Genomic DNA, 16,130 nt, shown 5'->3' with positions numbered 1-16,130 from the left:
CTCCTGCTCTGGAAGACCATTGAAGTTCACGAGTTTTCTCTGAATTGTTTGTGGATATAAAGACACCTTTTATACGAAATAATAGAGATGGGATCTAAAGAATACCAGAAGAAAACTGATACCAATTCCACCAGGTAAAGAGAGGTGAAATCAAATCCTTAGCCATCATGCCAAATCGACTTTGCTGATACCTTCAGACAGGTGTGCCAAAGTCAAATTACCTCTTGTTAAACTGCTTCATGGAACTTTTTCCAAACTAGCTCAAATGAAACTAAAGGTTTTAATTATAAAATATATGTTAATTGACTACATTTTTTTCTAGTACCAATTAAATATTTTATGATGGTATGAGTTTGAGTTGGGTAAAACTTTTTTATTATTATTTTAGAGAAGTTAATTGTTTTAGCTTAAAACACTATGTTTTGAGAATGCTCCTGGGATAAATCTAATCTATTGAGAAAATGAGCAATGGAGATTATATAACTGTCTAATAAGGGATATAGATGAAAAATCGTTATAAAGCATGATTTACCTGTCAGAGTGGTTGATGTAATATGTTATGGGAGCTTTGGTGAAGGACATTTAACTATCCTGGGTCTATGAAAAGTTTTGCTTTCAGTATACTGTGTTGAAAATGCAAATGAGTTACCAGCAGAAAGCTTGTAGCAATTTCAAGGAAGAATTATACATTGAGCTAGGGTATATTCACCTTTATGGGAAAAAATCAAATGCATCTGAGAAAATTACTATTCACAAGGAAGTGTGCTATTCTATGTGATTAATTTGAAGACTATATGAAAATGCAAGTTAGCTATAACTATTGTTATAGGTGGCTATGGGTCTAATAGATAAAGATTTGGTCATTTTTCTTGGAGAAGATACAAGAGGAAGTATACTCCTCTGGTATTTATTTTATTATTTATTTATTATTATTGTATTTATTTAAATTTACTGTCCTAGTCAAGATGGACAAAACCTTTGCTAGTTCCTATGACATAATCTATGAAACTAATAAAAATACATTAATAAAAAATCAAAAGCAATAAGGTTAGCTACAAGTTAATATAAGAGGATCAAATGTTTCAACTTAGCATATTTTCTTTGCAACTTTTAGATACACTTTGACTTATTTAAATTTTATTATGGTTTTCTCCTCAGGACAAATCTATGCCCTTAGCAGGGGATGCAAAAAAGATGCAGAAATTGTGTTAACTATGAAATCACTGAATTTCTTACTTCTGCTTCTTCCCCAAAATCACTATTCTTGTATTTCCTACAATAAGTATAGTCACAGGCTTAATTGTATTTTCTTATCTGATTATTTTGGGGAACATGAAAAGTATTCCCATGACCACTATTCCTGTAGATACAGAGCAACAGCGTAATTTAGCAAATATAACTAGAAAGTAAAATATCCAGATCCATTATTGGATTATTTACAGAGAGTGAGTTAAATTGTTCAACACCTTAGTTAGTTCACCTGCATTAAATTTCTAGCTTTGACATTTTATGTGTAGCCTTGGAACCTAGTTTAGGATATATAAAAGGAAGTCTCAAAAAGTAGAAGGGTAGAAGCCAGACTATTGTAGGTGAAAGAGACAATAGATATAAAGAAAAAGTCCAATATAATTGAAAAAAAGACAGAGTGATTGACAGGGAGGAATCGGACTTGTATTTGACTGCAAGTTTAAGCAAAGCTTAAAAGTGTTGGGAAGGGCTTGAAGGACAGCTCCTCAGGCAAAGGAACTTGCTTGTGACATGAGTTTCATATTCGGAATTCATGTAAAGTTGGCATGTAAAAACTGTGACACTACAAAGTTGTCCTCATACGCATTGCCACCATGACAGTCATCCAAATACTCACGTGCTTGTATATATGACTGCGCTTGTCTATGCACGTGTGCATGAACGCATCCACCACACACTCAAATACACACTCATCTTGTATGCGAGTGTGAGCACCTACATACACTACATACACAGATATGAATAATATTTTGAAAGTTTAAGTTGGCATTTCACTGTGATTACGAGAGAAACATATCTCAGTGTTTAGATGTATGAATTACCTGTATGGCACAGGCTGTGGAAATAGTCGATTGGGGGCACTGAAGGCACGTGCAGTTGATGGCAGTAGACACAGAGGGTGGGCAACAACTAGATACCTTTTCTGTGGTAAAATTGATAGAACTTCCTACTCAAGTGAGCACACATAGGGATAAGAGGAACTGAGATTGAAACTAAATTTCCAGTAAAAATATTTTGAATAGACGGTGATGCTATTCAATACTTACTTATAAGCAATGTGGTATTCTACCCATGAAAAATACAATCATGTGCATTGAACTTAAGATGTCCTGTGAAAGTTTGCATACAAGAATTTAAGAGTTCTAGGTCAGGGAATACCCGAAATTGAAAACTGAAGAACTAATTAAGGTTGTACAATAGGGTGTGGGGACTGTGGACCCAAAGACAAACAACTGGAAGAGACAGGACGCTCAGCCAGGCAGCTGTTCTCCACTCTCAGAGCCCTGCAGGGCGAATGAGGTCTTGAAATGAATCCTGGGTTAATTTTGTGGAGTACGACGGGAACAGTAGAGACATATATGGAATCTCTAAATAGAAGCAGCTGCTCACTCCTCCGTGCGGTAATCTGATGACTATTTATTCAGCTTCAGTGGAATATTTTGTTATATGAAATATTCTTACGCTGTGTGACATCTTATTGATGCTCTTTAAGTCTAGGGACAGATTCACAGAAAGGCATTTTTTTATAAGTAGAATTGAAGTGTTCGTAGTGTATAGAAAGTTTAGAGACATCATATCAGTTATTCTAATGAGCAAAAGTTGCTGCTGAACTTGGAATGCTCTGTGTACCATTAACAACAAAGCCTCCTCTGAGTATGTTTTTTGCAGTTATCAAAGAAAGTAAGGTTACATTGGAAATTTGCCTGTCCTGGCTGTGCAGTGTGTAGTAAGTGATTGCTTTTTTAATTGGCATTTACTGGAAAGCAATAATTTAATAGGCTCATGATAGCTTTTAAATAATTATTTCACAGGCTAAGAGGCTTTTCTTCTTTCTGAAGCCTAGAGACTATTGTTTGGCTCTGATTTCTTTCTTTCCTTTTTTTCTAAAGCAACCCTCTCATGGTCTGTACTGGGGTTACTTAGTTAAAAAACGAGTTCAGCAAGTTTTAAAGAAAAGGCCTGTTGGTTAAGTAGAAGACAAATATTTTCTTTAGTGCAGAGGATAGGGAGAGGAAATGTCTCAGGTGACACCTCTCTGTTCTATCACCTCTCACTAGAGCCCTTTCATTGCAGAGGATGGGAATCAACAGGTAATGCATTTAAAATAAGGAGAATGTACATGGGAAAAGAACCCTGTTTCCTCCTCCAACACAGAATGTAGCAACGATGTGATTTCACTCAGCTCCTCTGCTTTTGGTTTTGTATGTAAAAAAAACCAACCAACCAACAAACAACAACAAACAAATTCATACAATTATTTGGATGTAAAGATTGGGAAAAGCACCTTCTTATGGCTGTCCCACTGTGGACATGTGCTGGAACCCCCGAGTCCCCGCACCCCAGATGTCTCTGAAGGCTTTACTGACCCCTTGGAGGACAGCCGTACCTGGGCACCGTGGACATGAACTGAGACTTTCTCTATAGAGAAAGATTTTTCTTAACAGGGATCGAGAGAACTCAGTTTGAAAACGGGAGATCCTGAGTGTCCCAATTACAAGCTATGAAAGCTAATTATTGCTGAGAAAGGTTGAAGTCTGCTACCTCAGTGCCTTCAAAGTTGAAAGGAAAGTTGAAAGTTGTCTCGAGACGCTAAATGAGATACTCGGAAAGTTATGTTGATACTGAGGTTGTGCAGGAGATCCATCCCCATGTTAGCTCCACAAATAGGTTTTTGTTTACTGAGGGATCAGAGTAAGAAGAGAGGCAAAATTTCATGATTTTCCAGCATTCCCCAGAACGACATCATGGGAGTAGAAGTCAACAGTGGGAATATAAATTCAGTTTCATCTCTAAATCCGCTTTAATGATGCCTGCCTGTAGCACCCTGACGTGAGGTGGCCTTGGTGAACTCATTTGGCACAGCTTTTCCAAGCAGGCTTTTTAGGGGCACAGAATCTTTTCTAGCCATAGATTATAAAGGAGGTTGTATTTTGCCATCGATGTAAGCAAGTTGAGAGGATTCAAGACCTCTGCATTGGCGCTGGAATTGGTCTCATTTGTAGTTCTAGTAAGCTTGCCCAAAGTGCATGTCCTGACCATGCAAAACAGGGCACATACATTAAACAGCTTTTCTGGTATCAAAGTTAACTTTTCTTCTCTCTACTAATGACAGTGGTGATCAAGTGCCACATTTGTTTTCAGGAGGCAGTAAGGAATGTGGTCCTGACAAACAGCCTAGTCTGAGGGGTGGCTTAGAGCTCCCTTAGTCACAGAGGAAGGAAAATAAACGATTAGGTAACTGGAGAGCTTTATCTCTTAAAAATAATAGGTCAGATTCAGTTCTGTCTACACTTTTCCCCAGAAGGAGAAGGATATGCAAAATGGGGCTGGAGACACGGTTCAGCAGTTAAGAGCCAGCCGAGAGCTGACTGTTCTTAAGGAGGAAAGGACGTGCTTTTGATTGCTAGTATCTTCATGTAGATCACAACCATTTTTATGCTATACAACACACACGCACACATGCAACACACACACACACACACACACACACACACACACACACACACACACACACCACACACACACCAAACAAAAAAAAACAACCAACCTCCAAGGAAGAAAGTAAAAGAAATGATTTAGATCCCCTGCTGAGCAACATGAACCTGCAAGGTCTCTCTGTCCCTGTTTCCACATCTTGCAACCATGGCATCCACACGGTCTTTCCCCTGCTTTATTCTGGTGACCTTGGCTCTCCATTTCTCTTCCTATCAGCGACCTTCTTCTACCCCCTGTTGTCTTCTTTCTCCCTTCTCTGCCTCACCATGCCTATCTTTTCTACCTCCACACACCTGATGCTACCCAAACCCTTCCTTTCCTTGTCTAATGTTTCAGTACCTATTTGCATCCACGATGGAAATTTGGACAAGTTACTAAGGTGAGGGGATAAGGGTGCCTGGGAAAGGCTTTGGGATGCAGAGATTGTAAAACATTTAATATGTGAACATATTCAGGTTTTGTACAATTAAGGTTCCTAGAAGAACACATAAGAGGGTACAGATTCAACTAAATGTGGCTTAGTGCTGCTCATTAATTAAACTAAGTGAATGCTTATGATTTGTTTTTATCATTTCTACATTAAGAAAATTCCTGAGATGGAGGATAATTGCAGCAGAAGCCTAATTAGAAGCTCACAGACCATAGTCTTTCTGTTCCGATGCATTAATGACTTCCTTTGTGTTATAATTGTTGCATTCATCAGGGCATGGTAAGTGTTGCCTTTGCAATAATCATGTGGGGAATCCAGGGTGCCAAGTGGGGGATATGACACCGAAGAGTGAGCCAGAGATTTGAAATGGGTTCATTTTACTGAATTGAAAAACCACAGGAGCACTTTGGCCAAGATACTGCAAGTCACTTATTCACTAATTATTTTGTGATGATTTTTCAAGTTTAAAGAATCCAATAATACTGTCATTTTGCACTGTAAATAAATGAAGATAAGTTAGAGAAATCATGATTTACAGGTTTGACTCTGGATTAGAAGGACAAATGAGTAGCTATCGGTGGACACAGATTCATAAAGCAAAATTGAACTCCTGATGAATTCTCCAAGTCTCAAAGGAACTATAGGACTAAGTATGAATATGGGTACCTTGTACAACTAACTGTATTTTAAAACTTGAAAAGACAACATCGAATCAAAAGAAAAGCAAGTTTAAAGTTAAAAATCTTCGATCACCCAGAAAAAAACATGTATGTTGGACCCATATAACAAACCGGTCATTTCTGAAGTTCTCTTAAACCAAAAATTCTTGCTGTTTCTATTTTTAAATAACGAAAGCACACAAACTAATCTTGTACCTTCAAAATCCTCCCAAACAGTGGTAGGAATTGTCTTTATCGAAACATCAAACCACTACTATTTATGGAATTAAAGGACATCCCCTCGTCATGCTGACAGTGTTTAGATCTATAAGAATAGAGGGAAGAATCTTGAATACTTCCCTTCTGGGACACAGAAACAGCCTGGAAAGGTCTGGAAGCAAAAAAAGTTCTTCTGTTCTACCTTATGTATTTTGGGGGCCATGTTAGGACCCGAATTTCAGAAGCAAGTACCAGGAAGCATCCACTGAGGAGGAGAGAGAAGGCTGAGGGGGAGAGAGAGAGGGCTGAGGAGGAGAGAGAAGGGTGAGGAGGAGAGAGAAGGTCGAGGAGGAGAGAGAAAGCTGAGGAGGAGAGAGAAGGCTGAGGAGAGAGAGAAGGCTGAGGGGGAGAGAGAAGGCTGAGGAGGAGAGATAGGGCTGAGGAGGAGAGAGAAGGTTGAGGAGGAGAGAGAAGGCTGAGGGGGAGAGAGAGAGGGCTGAGGAGAGAGAAAGCCGAGGAGGAGAGAGAAGGCTGAGGAGAGAGAGAAGGCTGCGGAGAGAGAGAAGGCTGAGGGGGAGAGAGAGGGCTGAGGAGGAGAGATAGGGCTGAGGAGGAGAGAGAAGGTTGAGGAGAGAGAGAAGGCTGAGGGGGAGAGAGAGAGGGCTGAGGAGGAGAGAGAAAGCCGAGGAGGAGAGAGAAGGCTGAGGAGAGAGAGAAGGCTGAGGAGAGAGAGAAGGCTGAGGGGGAGAGAGAGGTCTGAGGAGGAGAGAGAAGGGTGAGGAGGAGAGAGAAAGCCGAGGAGGAGAGAGAAGGCTGAGGAGAGAGAGAAGGCTGAGGAGAGAGAGAAGGCTGAGGAGGAGAGAGAAGGCTGGCTTTACAGTTCTGGGGCAAAGGTCATGGCACGTCCTTTCCCCTCCTTTCCTTCCTCCATCTCCTTCTTTCCTTCTCCCTCTCACTTTTCCCCCTCATTTCTCTGCTCTGTTTTTCCTTCTTTTTATTTTATCTCTAGCTGTTGCCTCTACCCCCCCCTCTTCTTCCTTTTCCCTTCCTTTCTCATAAATATAATTTCCCTCTGTTTCTATTTTATGTCTGCATTTTTGTGCTTCACTTTTTTTTTTTTCTAAACTCTTTAGAAGGACTGGGCATTTGTAGACATTAGTGTTCACTAATGCATGTCCAATGGAGTATGACACTTATTTGGTATTAATAAGAATGTTATCTAGAGGAATCATCAGAATGATTGGTACACCGAAGGGTTTGCCAATGGCTAGGAAGCAAATGCAATGGCTAGTGTTTCCTATGTCCTTAGACTTCTTAAAAGATTAGTGTTTATCCGCTCTTTGTTAAGTAGGCCAACAGAAACAACATCATGTCCCCAGGTCTTGCCTCCAGCACATCCTACCTACTGATATCAGAATAATCTCCCAAACTACCATTTGGCCATTTATTTCTAAATATTTGGCTGGGCTATTAGGTCTTAGGGGACTATAGGGCCAGACAACCTAGCATTGCATTAAAGGCGCTGGTCTTTAATTAACATGACCTGCCTTAGTTTCATCATAACTGAGATGGGAAAATATTAAATTATCACTGTGTATGATGCTTAAAATATTTTCTAGCATATAGTAAGTATTGTAAAAAAAAATGTTTGCTTATTTTTCTTTTAAAGCACCAATGTTTCTTTTAAAGAGAGGATTATTTGAAAGGTACCAGGAGAGGGAACTTCTAGGGTAGAGGCCCAGAGAAGTTACCTGCAATTTGGAGCTGGTGTGTAGTCAGTGGAAGCAACCAGCTAGAGGGCCAGCCAACAGCAGGGCTCCAGGGAGGGGCTGACAGGAAGACAGGGACCACAGCAAGTTAGTCTAGCTGATGCTCCAGAAACCCTTCCTCATGTCTTGAGATGTGAGTCAAAAACAGCAGTGAGTATAGTCTGTACTCGCTGCACTTTAGGAAACGTTTCCTTCTGAAAGGAGGCCTGCACAAGCTAGGAAGAAGATCTGTAAACTGCCTCAGAACTCTGGAAGCTTTCCTCCTCTTTGCCCCATTCTACAATCCCCAAAGGGAGTACAAGACGAAAACATTTTTTTACCCACTGCTTGTAAGAAAGTGGCTTAGCCTATTCTATTTAAACCTCAAAGGACAGTGTGACCCCAACTAAATTTAGGCCAACCATATATTACACAACCTTCAGGAGGCATGCGTACAGAGAAGGAAACTGAGGCTTCTGGAAGTCTCGGTCATGACGGAAGACAACAGCACTGAAAAGCAGGTGCCCCCCTTCTAACTTCTGCTGTGGTTGCTGCTGTTCATACACATATGATCAGTGTGTTCAGGAGCGGCAGCCCCCGGCTTTAAATTACTTACAAGCTGCTCAGCCCAGCATTTAAGTCTTCAATCCAGAAACTGTGCAAACTTCCCCAAGTAGAATACTGGATTCTTAAAATTAGGCTGGGGAAAATGGTCTCTGGAACCTTATTTCCTCATTTTGTGTGGACTAGACTTCGGGTCTCAGGATCCATCTCTGAGCTCGGCAAAGAGTGTTTAAATCAGTTGATATGAAAGGGAGTCTTGCTTCAGGGCAATATTCTACATTCTCTCTCTCTCTCTCTCTCTCTCTCTCTCTCTCTCTCTCTCTCTCTCTCTCTCTCTCTCTCTCCCTCCCTCCCTCCCTCCCTCCCTCCCTCCCTCCCTCTCTTCTTTTTTCTCTCTGCTCAGTTCCCTTCCCTCTGAACTCTGTCTATCTGCTAGGGCACCTGCCCCACACCATTTACTGTGCCTCTTTGACTTTGCCATCTGCCTTCCTGCCGAGAGATTTCCATGTCGGGCGGGCTTGCCAGTGAATTCCCCTCATACTCCGTTCCGCTTGGCTGCCTGAATTTACACTGCCTTTTGATGAATCTTTGCTGGAGTTCCAGTCACACTCTAATTGATTGGTCTAGATGTGAGGTTCTGGCCATCCTCATCTGCTTCCATAGCTGAGCGAAATGGGGCTGTCTGTGACAGCTCAGTGTGCCGCAGATTGGGTAAGTTTGTCTGGGAGACTTGGAGCCTAATAAAATAATGGCAGTGGAGCAGAAGGAAAAGGGAACTGACTTATGTCATTTATCTGTAGGTAAGTTGATCACGGTAAGGGGAAGAAAAAAATGGGGAGAGAATCAATTTAGGTAGCAAACATTGCCTGTTGGATTCTTAGTTTTCAAGTCGGATCTAAGGAATAGCTACTGGGACCCAGTTTATGAAGTGACTCTGTGGTCAGTTTCCCAGCCCAGGCTGGCTGCTACTCACTCTTAAGCTTCCTTCCTGGAAATGAGAACCACTTCATCTTCACATGGTAGACTTGAAAAGACTGTGTGTGTGTGTGTGTGTGTGTGTGTGTGTGTGTGTGTGTGTGGACTCAGGTAACAGGGACTCGTAAAACATCAGCAGATTCTCTCTCTCCCTCCCTCTCTCTCTCTCTCTCTCTCTCTCTCTCTCTCTCTCACACACACACACACACACACACACACACACACACACACACACACCACACACAGAACTAAAACCCACATATAATTTAACTCTTACCAGTTATTTTGGAAAGTACTTAAATTTTTTTCTAAACTAACCTTGCTATATCCCAAGTCTTTCCTACTACTTTTCTACTTACAGTAACTTTAATGATAAAGTCAAGAGATGTAGTCAAGAAATGGGAATGTCTATAATTCATTAAATGTGATAGTGGGAGTTCCCAATCAGAATCATATGTCCCCAAAAGGTTGTCAGCCTTTTCCTGCAGAAATTACTGGACAACTTATATTTCTTTGTAAGAAAGAAAATCAGCCATAAAGAGATAAAACATCATGGAAATCATCTGTGTCATTTAAGTAAACATATTGTCACTAAAGGAGCGAATAAGGACGTAAGTCCTTTCTCATTATCAATCAGTCATATATGCATCCATACTATGAAATATGAAATAGGAATTTGCTACAGCTCTGGATCATAAAATATGAGTTGGCTAGCAACCATGCATATGCACACATCCACACACATACATAGGTGCACATCTACACACAGACAGATGTAGATACACATGCTGTAAGAGAAAGTTTAAATTCCCACGACACTATTTTGTTCAAACTAAATTCTCATCACACCATCAGCTGAATTTACATACAATATTTTACTCATGGTAGGATGTGCATACTTATGTTTAGGGTAGCTAAATGAAAATCATTTTAAAAATCAAACATTTTACTACTATAAATGAACAAACATTTAATGAGGTGTCCAGTTGGCACAGGAACTGAAGAGGTAGAAAGCTAGGGCGTGTCACAGTTTGTTTAACCTTTCTCTAATTGTCGTACCATGAACACGACAGTATGCTGATAGCCTGATACAGTGGAGTGATTTGTAAGGATTCTCTTAAAGAAAGTGGGATAGTTCAATAGACTGGTGTTCTTTCCTTTCCTTTACATTTCTTTTATTTTCAAATAGCCGAATTTAGACTTTTTTCATAAAGGAAGGACAATTTTTTTTTTAAAGATTTTCTATGCGGTTTTTTTTTTTTTTTTTTTTTTTTTTTTTGCTTTCTGAAGAGACAGTGTGCCAAGGAAGTTGTAACTTGAGAGTTGGAATTTCTCTAGAGCTTTGATTCTCCTAGGTCTAAGTTCCTGGTAACGATCCAGTGGCTATTTACTGATTACGGCTGGGCTGCTGTTTCCAACGCCTGCTGGTATCAGGGTAGAGGCATACTTATTGCTAGCAAGGAATCCATCCTGTAACAGGGTCATAGGAAATAACGCAAGTGTGACACTTCCCATCGTATCACAGGGTGTGTGTGTGTGTGTGTGGTAGGGGAGTGGTTCTTTAATCCCTAGAGAGATCCACAGAGAGGAAGCAATTTCTTTTCTCTCCAGAAATAGTGCTGACTGAACGTGAAGTCTGGATTCACGTAATGGCTTTGTGACTGTGAGAGGAGATGAGGTGACTGAGGACAGAGAGGTGATGCAGGTGTGTGGGAAGAGGCAGGAGAGGCAAGATTCGACGCCATGACTGTTACAGAGTAAAAAGCTGTGTTTGTCAATTTGCTGTCAAGCACAATGCTCTGCTGGCCCAGTGGAGTGGCATTTTGAATAGAATTTCTAGTTTCCAGTTTGTATATTATGTTCAGGTTTAGTTACGGAAATTTTAGGCTATTCAGTTAAGTAATAATTTTATGTGAACACTGAAAACTACAAGTAGTGGTAGTATTTCTGTGGAACATTGGGACACTTTGTTTGAAATTTAAATTTGACTAGATATTTTGTTTTTTAAAAAATTGATTAATTTTAATTTAGTTTTTGCAGCAGGGTTTCACTATGTAGTCCTGACTGTCCTGGAGCTCACTATGTAGACCAGGCTGGCCTTGAACTCACAGAGATCCTCTTGCTTCTGTCTCCTGGGTGATAGGATTAAGGCATGAACCACCTTGCATTTTATCTGGATATTTTAAACTTACAATATAGTGAAGGTTTCTTGATTTAGCAAAATACTTTTTTTTGTCTTATTAGGCATGTGCTTTCAGAAGATAAAAGGTAAGAGCATATATACAGCTTGAGTATGTGTGTTTGACACAGAACTAGTAAGAAATGACTGGTCTGTCCTCTTCCTTGGAGCCTCTCAGTAGACCCCCACCCAGATTTGAGATGCTGTGTACAAGTTACCAGTGGCAAGAGGAAGATAAACTTTATTTAGAAACCAAATCTTAGTTTCTCCTTTGCTCGATGACTGGGCAGCCCTGAAGCAGTCAATTGAGTCACACAGTACTCTATCACAGTTATGAGAAGTTACTGTGTCATTGTGGGCAACAGCCATCATGTTATATATACATAAGACTTGTTTAAAAAAAAAGAAAACAAACAAACAAACAAACAAACCCCAAGACCTCCATTAGCCTCCTTTGTTTCACGATTGTGAAGAGCCACTCTTTGTGCTCAGAAGCCAGCAAAACTCTTTCGTGTAACCAAACACCTTGCTGTCCCTTCCTCTCCACACTGTAGGTAGGACAGGTACAGTGGCTTATGGAGAGAGGAGCTGTCATCTGTCTTACCACACTCCCGAGTTTTGCTTTTAACTCTGGAATTGATGAGTAGGTGCTTGTAAATGCACATCTTATTCACATTATGACCATTAAACAAGCAAGAAAGAACTGTTTTCCCTTTCCTGAGCAGTCAGGGACTTTTATTTTTAATATTTTCAGCTGGAGAGAGCTACAGCATGTGCCACACACCAAATAATACTTAATGAAGTGCATGCTTCTTTAGAAGGGGCTTCTGCCTCCCTGGCAATGAGCAGGATATACAAATATGTTACTCCGCACTCAAATTGTAATGATACCCATGTAGTGAATGTTGGTTGAGAAAGCTACAGGTGTGGTGAGAATGGCAGCTGTGATTCCCATCACTGTAGTCAAGAGCTTCCTAACAGGAGACCTCGCTGAAGTTATAAAGGCAGAATAGGGGCAGAGAAGTGTCAAGAGGTATAGTCAAGTAGAGGCCATGACAGCTGCCCCGTGTTGCAATATTTTAAATGTAATGAGGTCTCTCCTACTGAAGTTGATTAAGCTTCTGAAGACAATTTGTTGGGAGTATTAGTGAAATAACTACAGTTGTTTTCTTCTTGCTTAGAAAGAGGGGGATATTCTCAGTTTTTCAACTGGCAGGTGAGGAATTTAATCCCACTACACCCCAAAGAGGCTCTTCTGCTCATTTGAGGCTTCCAGGAAAGCCTAGTAGATTTTTAAACTTTACTGCGCACTCAGTAAATGGAAATGTTTGGAAATGGTGAAATAAATTGCATGCTAGCTAAGGCCACACTTTTGGAGACTCTGACTTCAGTGTTCTGGGGTTCACCAGAGCTTCAGGGTGTTTCTGGATTCCAGATGGTCGCCTGACTCCAATTGCACTAAGAGTTGGCCACGTGAGGCTACTAATCTGTCCCTCATTTCTTATTTACTATGAAGATGGAGGACAAACATACTTTTAAAGACCTTTCATCTGTATTACTAGTTTATCATGTAGGTGTGTATCAGGTAGGTGAACCCGAGGAATTTATGGATTATGCAGAAAGCATTTACCAATCAATCTTCTAGCAATGGAAGATAGTTTTTATTTTTATTATGGGCATTCATTTCTTCCTTTTAATGTCAAAGCCTCCCTTGTATGAAGAAAATTTTAGGTCTCTCAGGAACTGTGTGGCAGCACACAGTTTGGATGGTGGTTTGTTTCAGTCGCAGGCAGCTGACCTTGCGCTTGCCTGTGAACACAAGGGATGAAAGCGGCTCTCTTAGCTCCTCCCACAATTTCTGAAGCCACTCTGTTGCTGGAGTGGGGGCCATCTGATGGATGACTGACGATTTCCTTGGCAATTTGTGTGGATGGCTGTCCTTGTTTGCTTTTTAGAACTTGTCTTAGTGATTTGCTTAGGAGGAATGTTAATACCCTAGGCCTGGGCATCCATATTGACTCTCATGGTCTTGACCTCGGTACCAACCAATTTAGAGCACGTCTCCTTGTCACTTTGGCCACACAGCAGACAGGTGATGATGGATACAGACCACAGCTGCATGTTGCCCCGAAGACTCCGATTATTAGTTTTTCTCAAAGATGTTGCTTGGATCTAAGGTAACACAATTTTTGGTGAGTTTTTTGTTTGTTTGTTTGTTTTTGTTTTTGTTTTTTGTTTTTTTTTTTTGTTTTGTTTTTCCTATTTGACGAGGAAACAAATGGTCACAGCAACATATACTACTGTGAGGGATAAAACCTAATCTTTTATGGGAGCAACATGAGCCAGCAATTTTAATTTTTAAGTGTGAAAATGTCTTACTTCTGAAATAGAAGATAGGTTTGGAGCTATGCTTTGTGATTCTTGTGATGTGGTTCCTGTGATACCCTACTGAATCTCTAGTTAAAAAAAAAAAAAAATCAAGGCGGCTTCCAAAGATTCACTACCCTATGTGCCTTTCCAGATTAAATCACCAACATTGCCAAGACACCACAGTATCAGGAGAAAGTTTAAAAACTTTGGAAACTTGTGAAAGAATTGCCTGATCTTTTCCCTATCTGGATGCTAAATCTGTATAGAGATACATTGATGGTTTTTGCAAATGTTAGTAGATCAGAGTGGGAAAGAAATGTTATTTTATATATTTATTTACCTACTTTTGATCGGGGAGTGCAACAAATCAATAAGGTTCACAGGGCAGGACATTAATGACAAGTCACCGGAGGCGGCTCCACAAAGGTCCTGAAAACTCGTCTCTCATTGCAGGAATTGGGTTGGGCCACCGGTGGCCCCCCTTCTCAAACACAAATATTTTCATATAATAAAAAGCCTGCTTCCTTATAACCCACCCTCCATTCCCACGACGGTACCATTTTAAAGGGGTGTGCTGCAAGGACTCCTCCTAGTTTTGCAGGTTTTTAATCTCTCCGGCATTCTATCTCGCAGAGGTGAAGAATCTCTCTGGGGTGTCACTCTGGGTAAGAGGGACAAGAAACACCCACTAGGACCCAACCCGGCAGCCAGCGGCCGAGCATGCGCTGAGAGTTTGTGCAGCTGGCCCTGGCTGCCGCTGCTGCCTTGTCCGGACTTGGCGAGGACTTGGGAGGGACAGCGGCGTTGGGAGGTGGCTTAGCAGAGACTTTCCAGCGTCTGCTGCCCGGGACTTTTTTTTTTTTTTTTTTTTTTTTTTTTTTTTTTCTTTTTTCTTTTTCCCAGGAGTTAGCGACGCCGACGGTTGGAGAGAGGAAGACAAGGAAGCGTCTGCTGCTGGCGCCGATGCATCCCTTTGGCTCTCCGGGAGGAGCGTCCCTGCCCGGATGAGTGTCTGCTGTGTGTCCCCGACTGTTCCCCGGCAGGAGCGCAGCTCGAACGGTGAGTGGCCACAAGTCCCACATCTCTCCTGCCCGCGGTCCCTGCCGCCTGCCGGAGTGGCTTCTGCCCTGCGCGGTGCGTCCTGCCGGGGGCGTGCGGCCGCCGGTGACTTTGCCTGACCGCGCAGGCTTTGTGCTCTGCGGGCGGCGGGGACCTCAGTGTCGCGGCGGCACGCGGGACCCCGAGGTTGCGCGTCCGGGGGGGCGGGGGTGGTAGTGAATGATGACCGGTCCGGCTTGGGTACTGCCGCACCGGCCCTGACTCCCCAATTTCTCCTCCCCGCCATCCCGCCCCAGGCTCATCCATTATTCCCGGAGGACAAACTGCATTTCTCACGTTCTTCCAAAGAAACCCTAGTCACCGGGCGGGATCCCAGCTCTGTGCTGCGCCCCCAGTGGCTCCCGAGTTCACACCCGAGCTGTGCGACCCGGTGGTGGGGTGGGAGCAGGGAGGTAGGGCCCAGGAGCTGCCCAGAGAAGGGCATTCCTGTGCTCCGAGAGGTCGATGTGTGTGTGTGTCCGTCCTTGGGAATAGGGATAGCACTGGAGCCTGTGGCATCTCCAGAGTCACAAAGCTGTCCCCCAGGAGACAGCAAAGAAAGTCTCAAGGGCCATGCCACTGGTCCCCTGGGAAAACTAGTTTACTGTACATTCATCCAGAGAGTTAACCTTTTCTCTTGGCAGCAGGTGTTATCCGATGCCATGTGAGGACTTTTGGGAGTTTTATTCCCTTTAAGACTCTAACAAATGAGTTTCGATGAGAGGACGTCTGAAATAAACTAGGCTTGGGGATCCTGGGGACCCAGCTGAGGGCTGGCAGAGGGGTTCACTTGTGAAGGTAGTTCTCTGCTGTGCCCGCCCCTGCAGATCGCCGGGGCTCTGCCTGGACCAGTAGAATGTGGTGAGAGGATGGGGTTTCTCCCTCCCAAGACTCACAATGGCCAGAGAAGATTCCGTGAAGTGTTTGCGCTGCTTGCTCTACGCCCTCAACCTGCTCTTTTGGGTAAGTCCTACTATCCCAGCGGGTGGGGATGGCTAGATTGGGTTTTCTCAACTACCAGATAAGGCGCCAAAGGGCATTGGCTCAGCGTGAATTAACGGCGTGAGATCACATCCTCTGTTGGTCAGAGAAGTAAAAATTGACCTTCTTCGAATACCTTTGATCTAGCTCAAGTTCCATCTGAA

General features: G+C 42.3%; 1 protein-coding gene and 1 long non-coding RNA gene across 9 annotated transcripts in view; one reads left to right on the top strand and one right to left on the bottom strand.

Annotated features, from left to right (window-relative positions):
• The window catches only part of Tspan12 (tetraspanin 12), a 108,206-nt gene that overhangs the window by 12,639 nt on the left and 79,437 nt on the right, over window positions 1-16,130 (top strand). For 2 of the 7 annotated variants that reach the window (XM_017321602.2, NM_001363814.1), the window contains 2 exons: window positions 14,791-14,946; window positions 15,813-15,948. In XM_017321602.2, coding sequence (XP_017177091.1) covers window positions 15,883-15,948 — 66 coding nt within the window. In that variant the 5' untranslated portion in view covers window positions 14,791-14,946; window positions 15,813-15,882. Of the gene's footprint in view, window positions 1-11,587; window positions 11,607-13,602; window positions 13,710-14,424; window positions 14,553-14,789; window positions 14,947-15,812; window positions 15,949-16,130 lie in introns of those variants that run through there. The other 5 variants (XM_006505091.4, XM_030255427.1, NM_173007.4 and 2 more) reach the window with 5 other exon arrangements.
• Gm30270 lies at window positions 13,175-14,540 on the bottom strand. Of its 2 annotated transcripts, none has more exons than XR_377371.2 (2): window positions 14,232-14,540; window positions 13,175-13,689 (listed from the first exon to the last, which is right to left on the bottom strand). It is a non-coding gene; the product is annotated as a predicted gene, 30270 (long non-coding RNA). The 2 variants fall into 2 exon arrangements; XR_377372.3 differs by having other exon boundaries at window positions 14,228-14,321.

Source organism: Mus musculus, chromosome 6, assembly GCF_000001635.26.
Source record: "Mus musculus strain C57BL/6J chromosome 6, GRCm38.p6 C57BL/6J".
Lineage (NCBI taxonomy): Eukaryota > Metazoa > Chordata > Mammalia > Rodentia > Muridae > Mus > Mus musculus.
The sequence above is the reverse complement of the archived record's forward strand: the minus strand, read 5'-3'. Positions and strand labels throughout refer to the sequence as shown.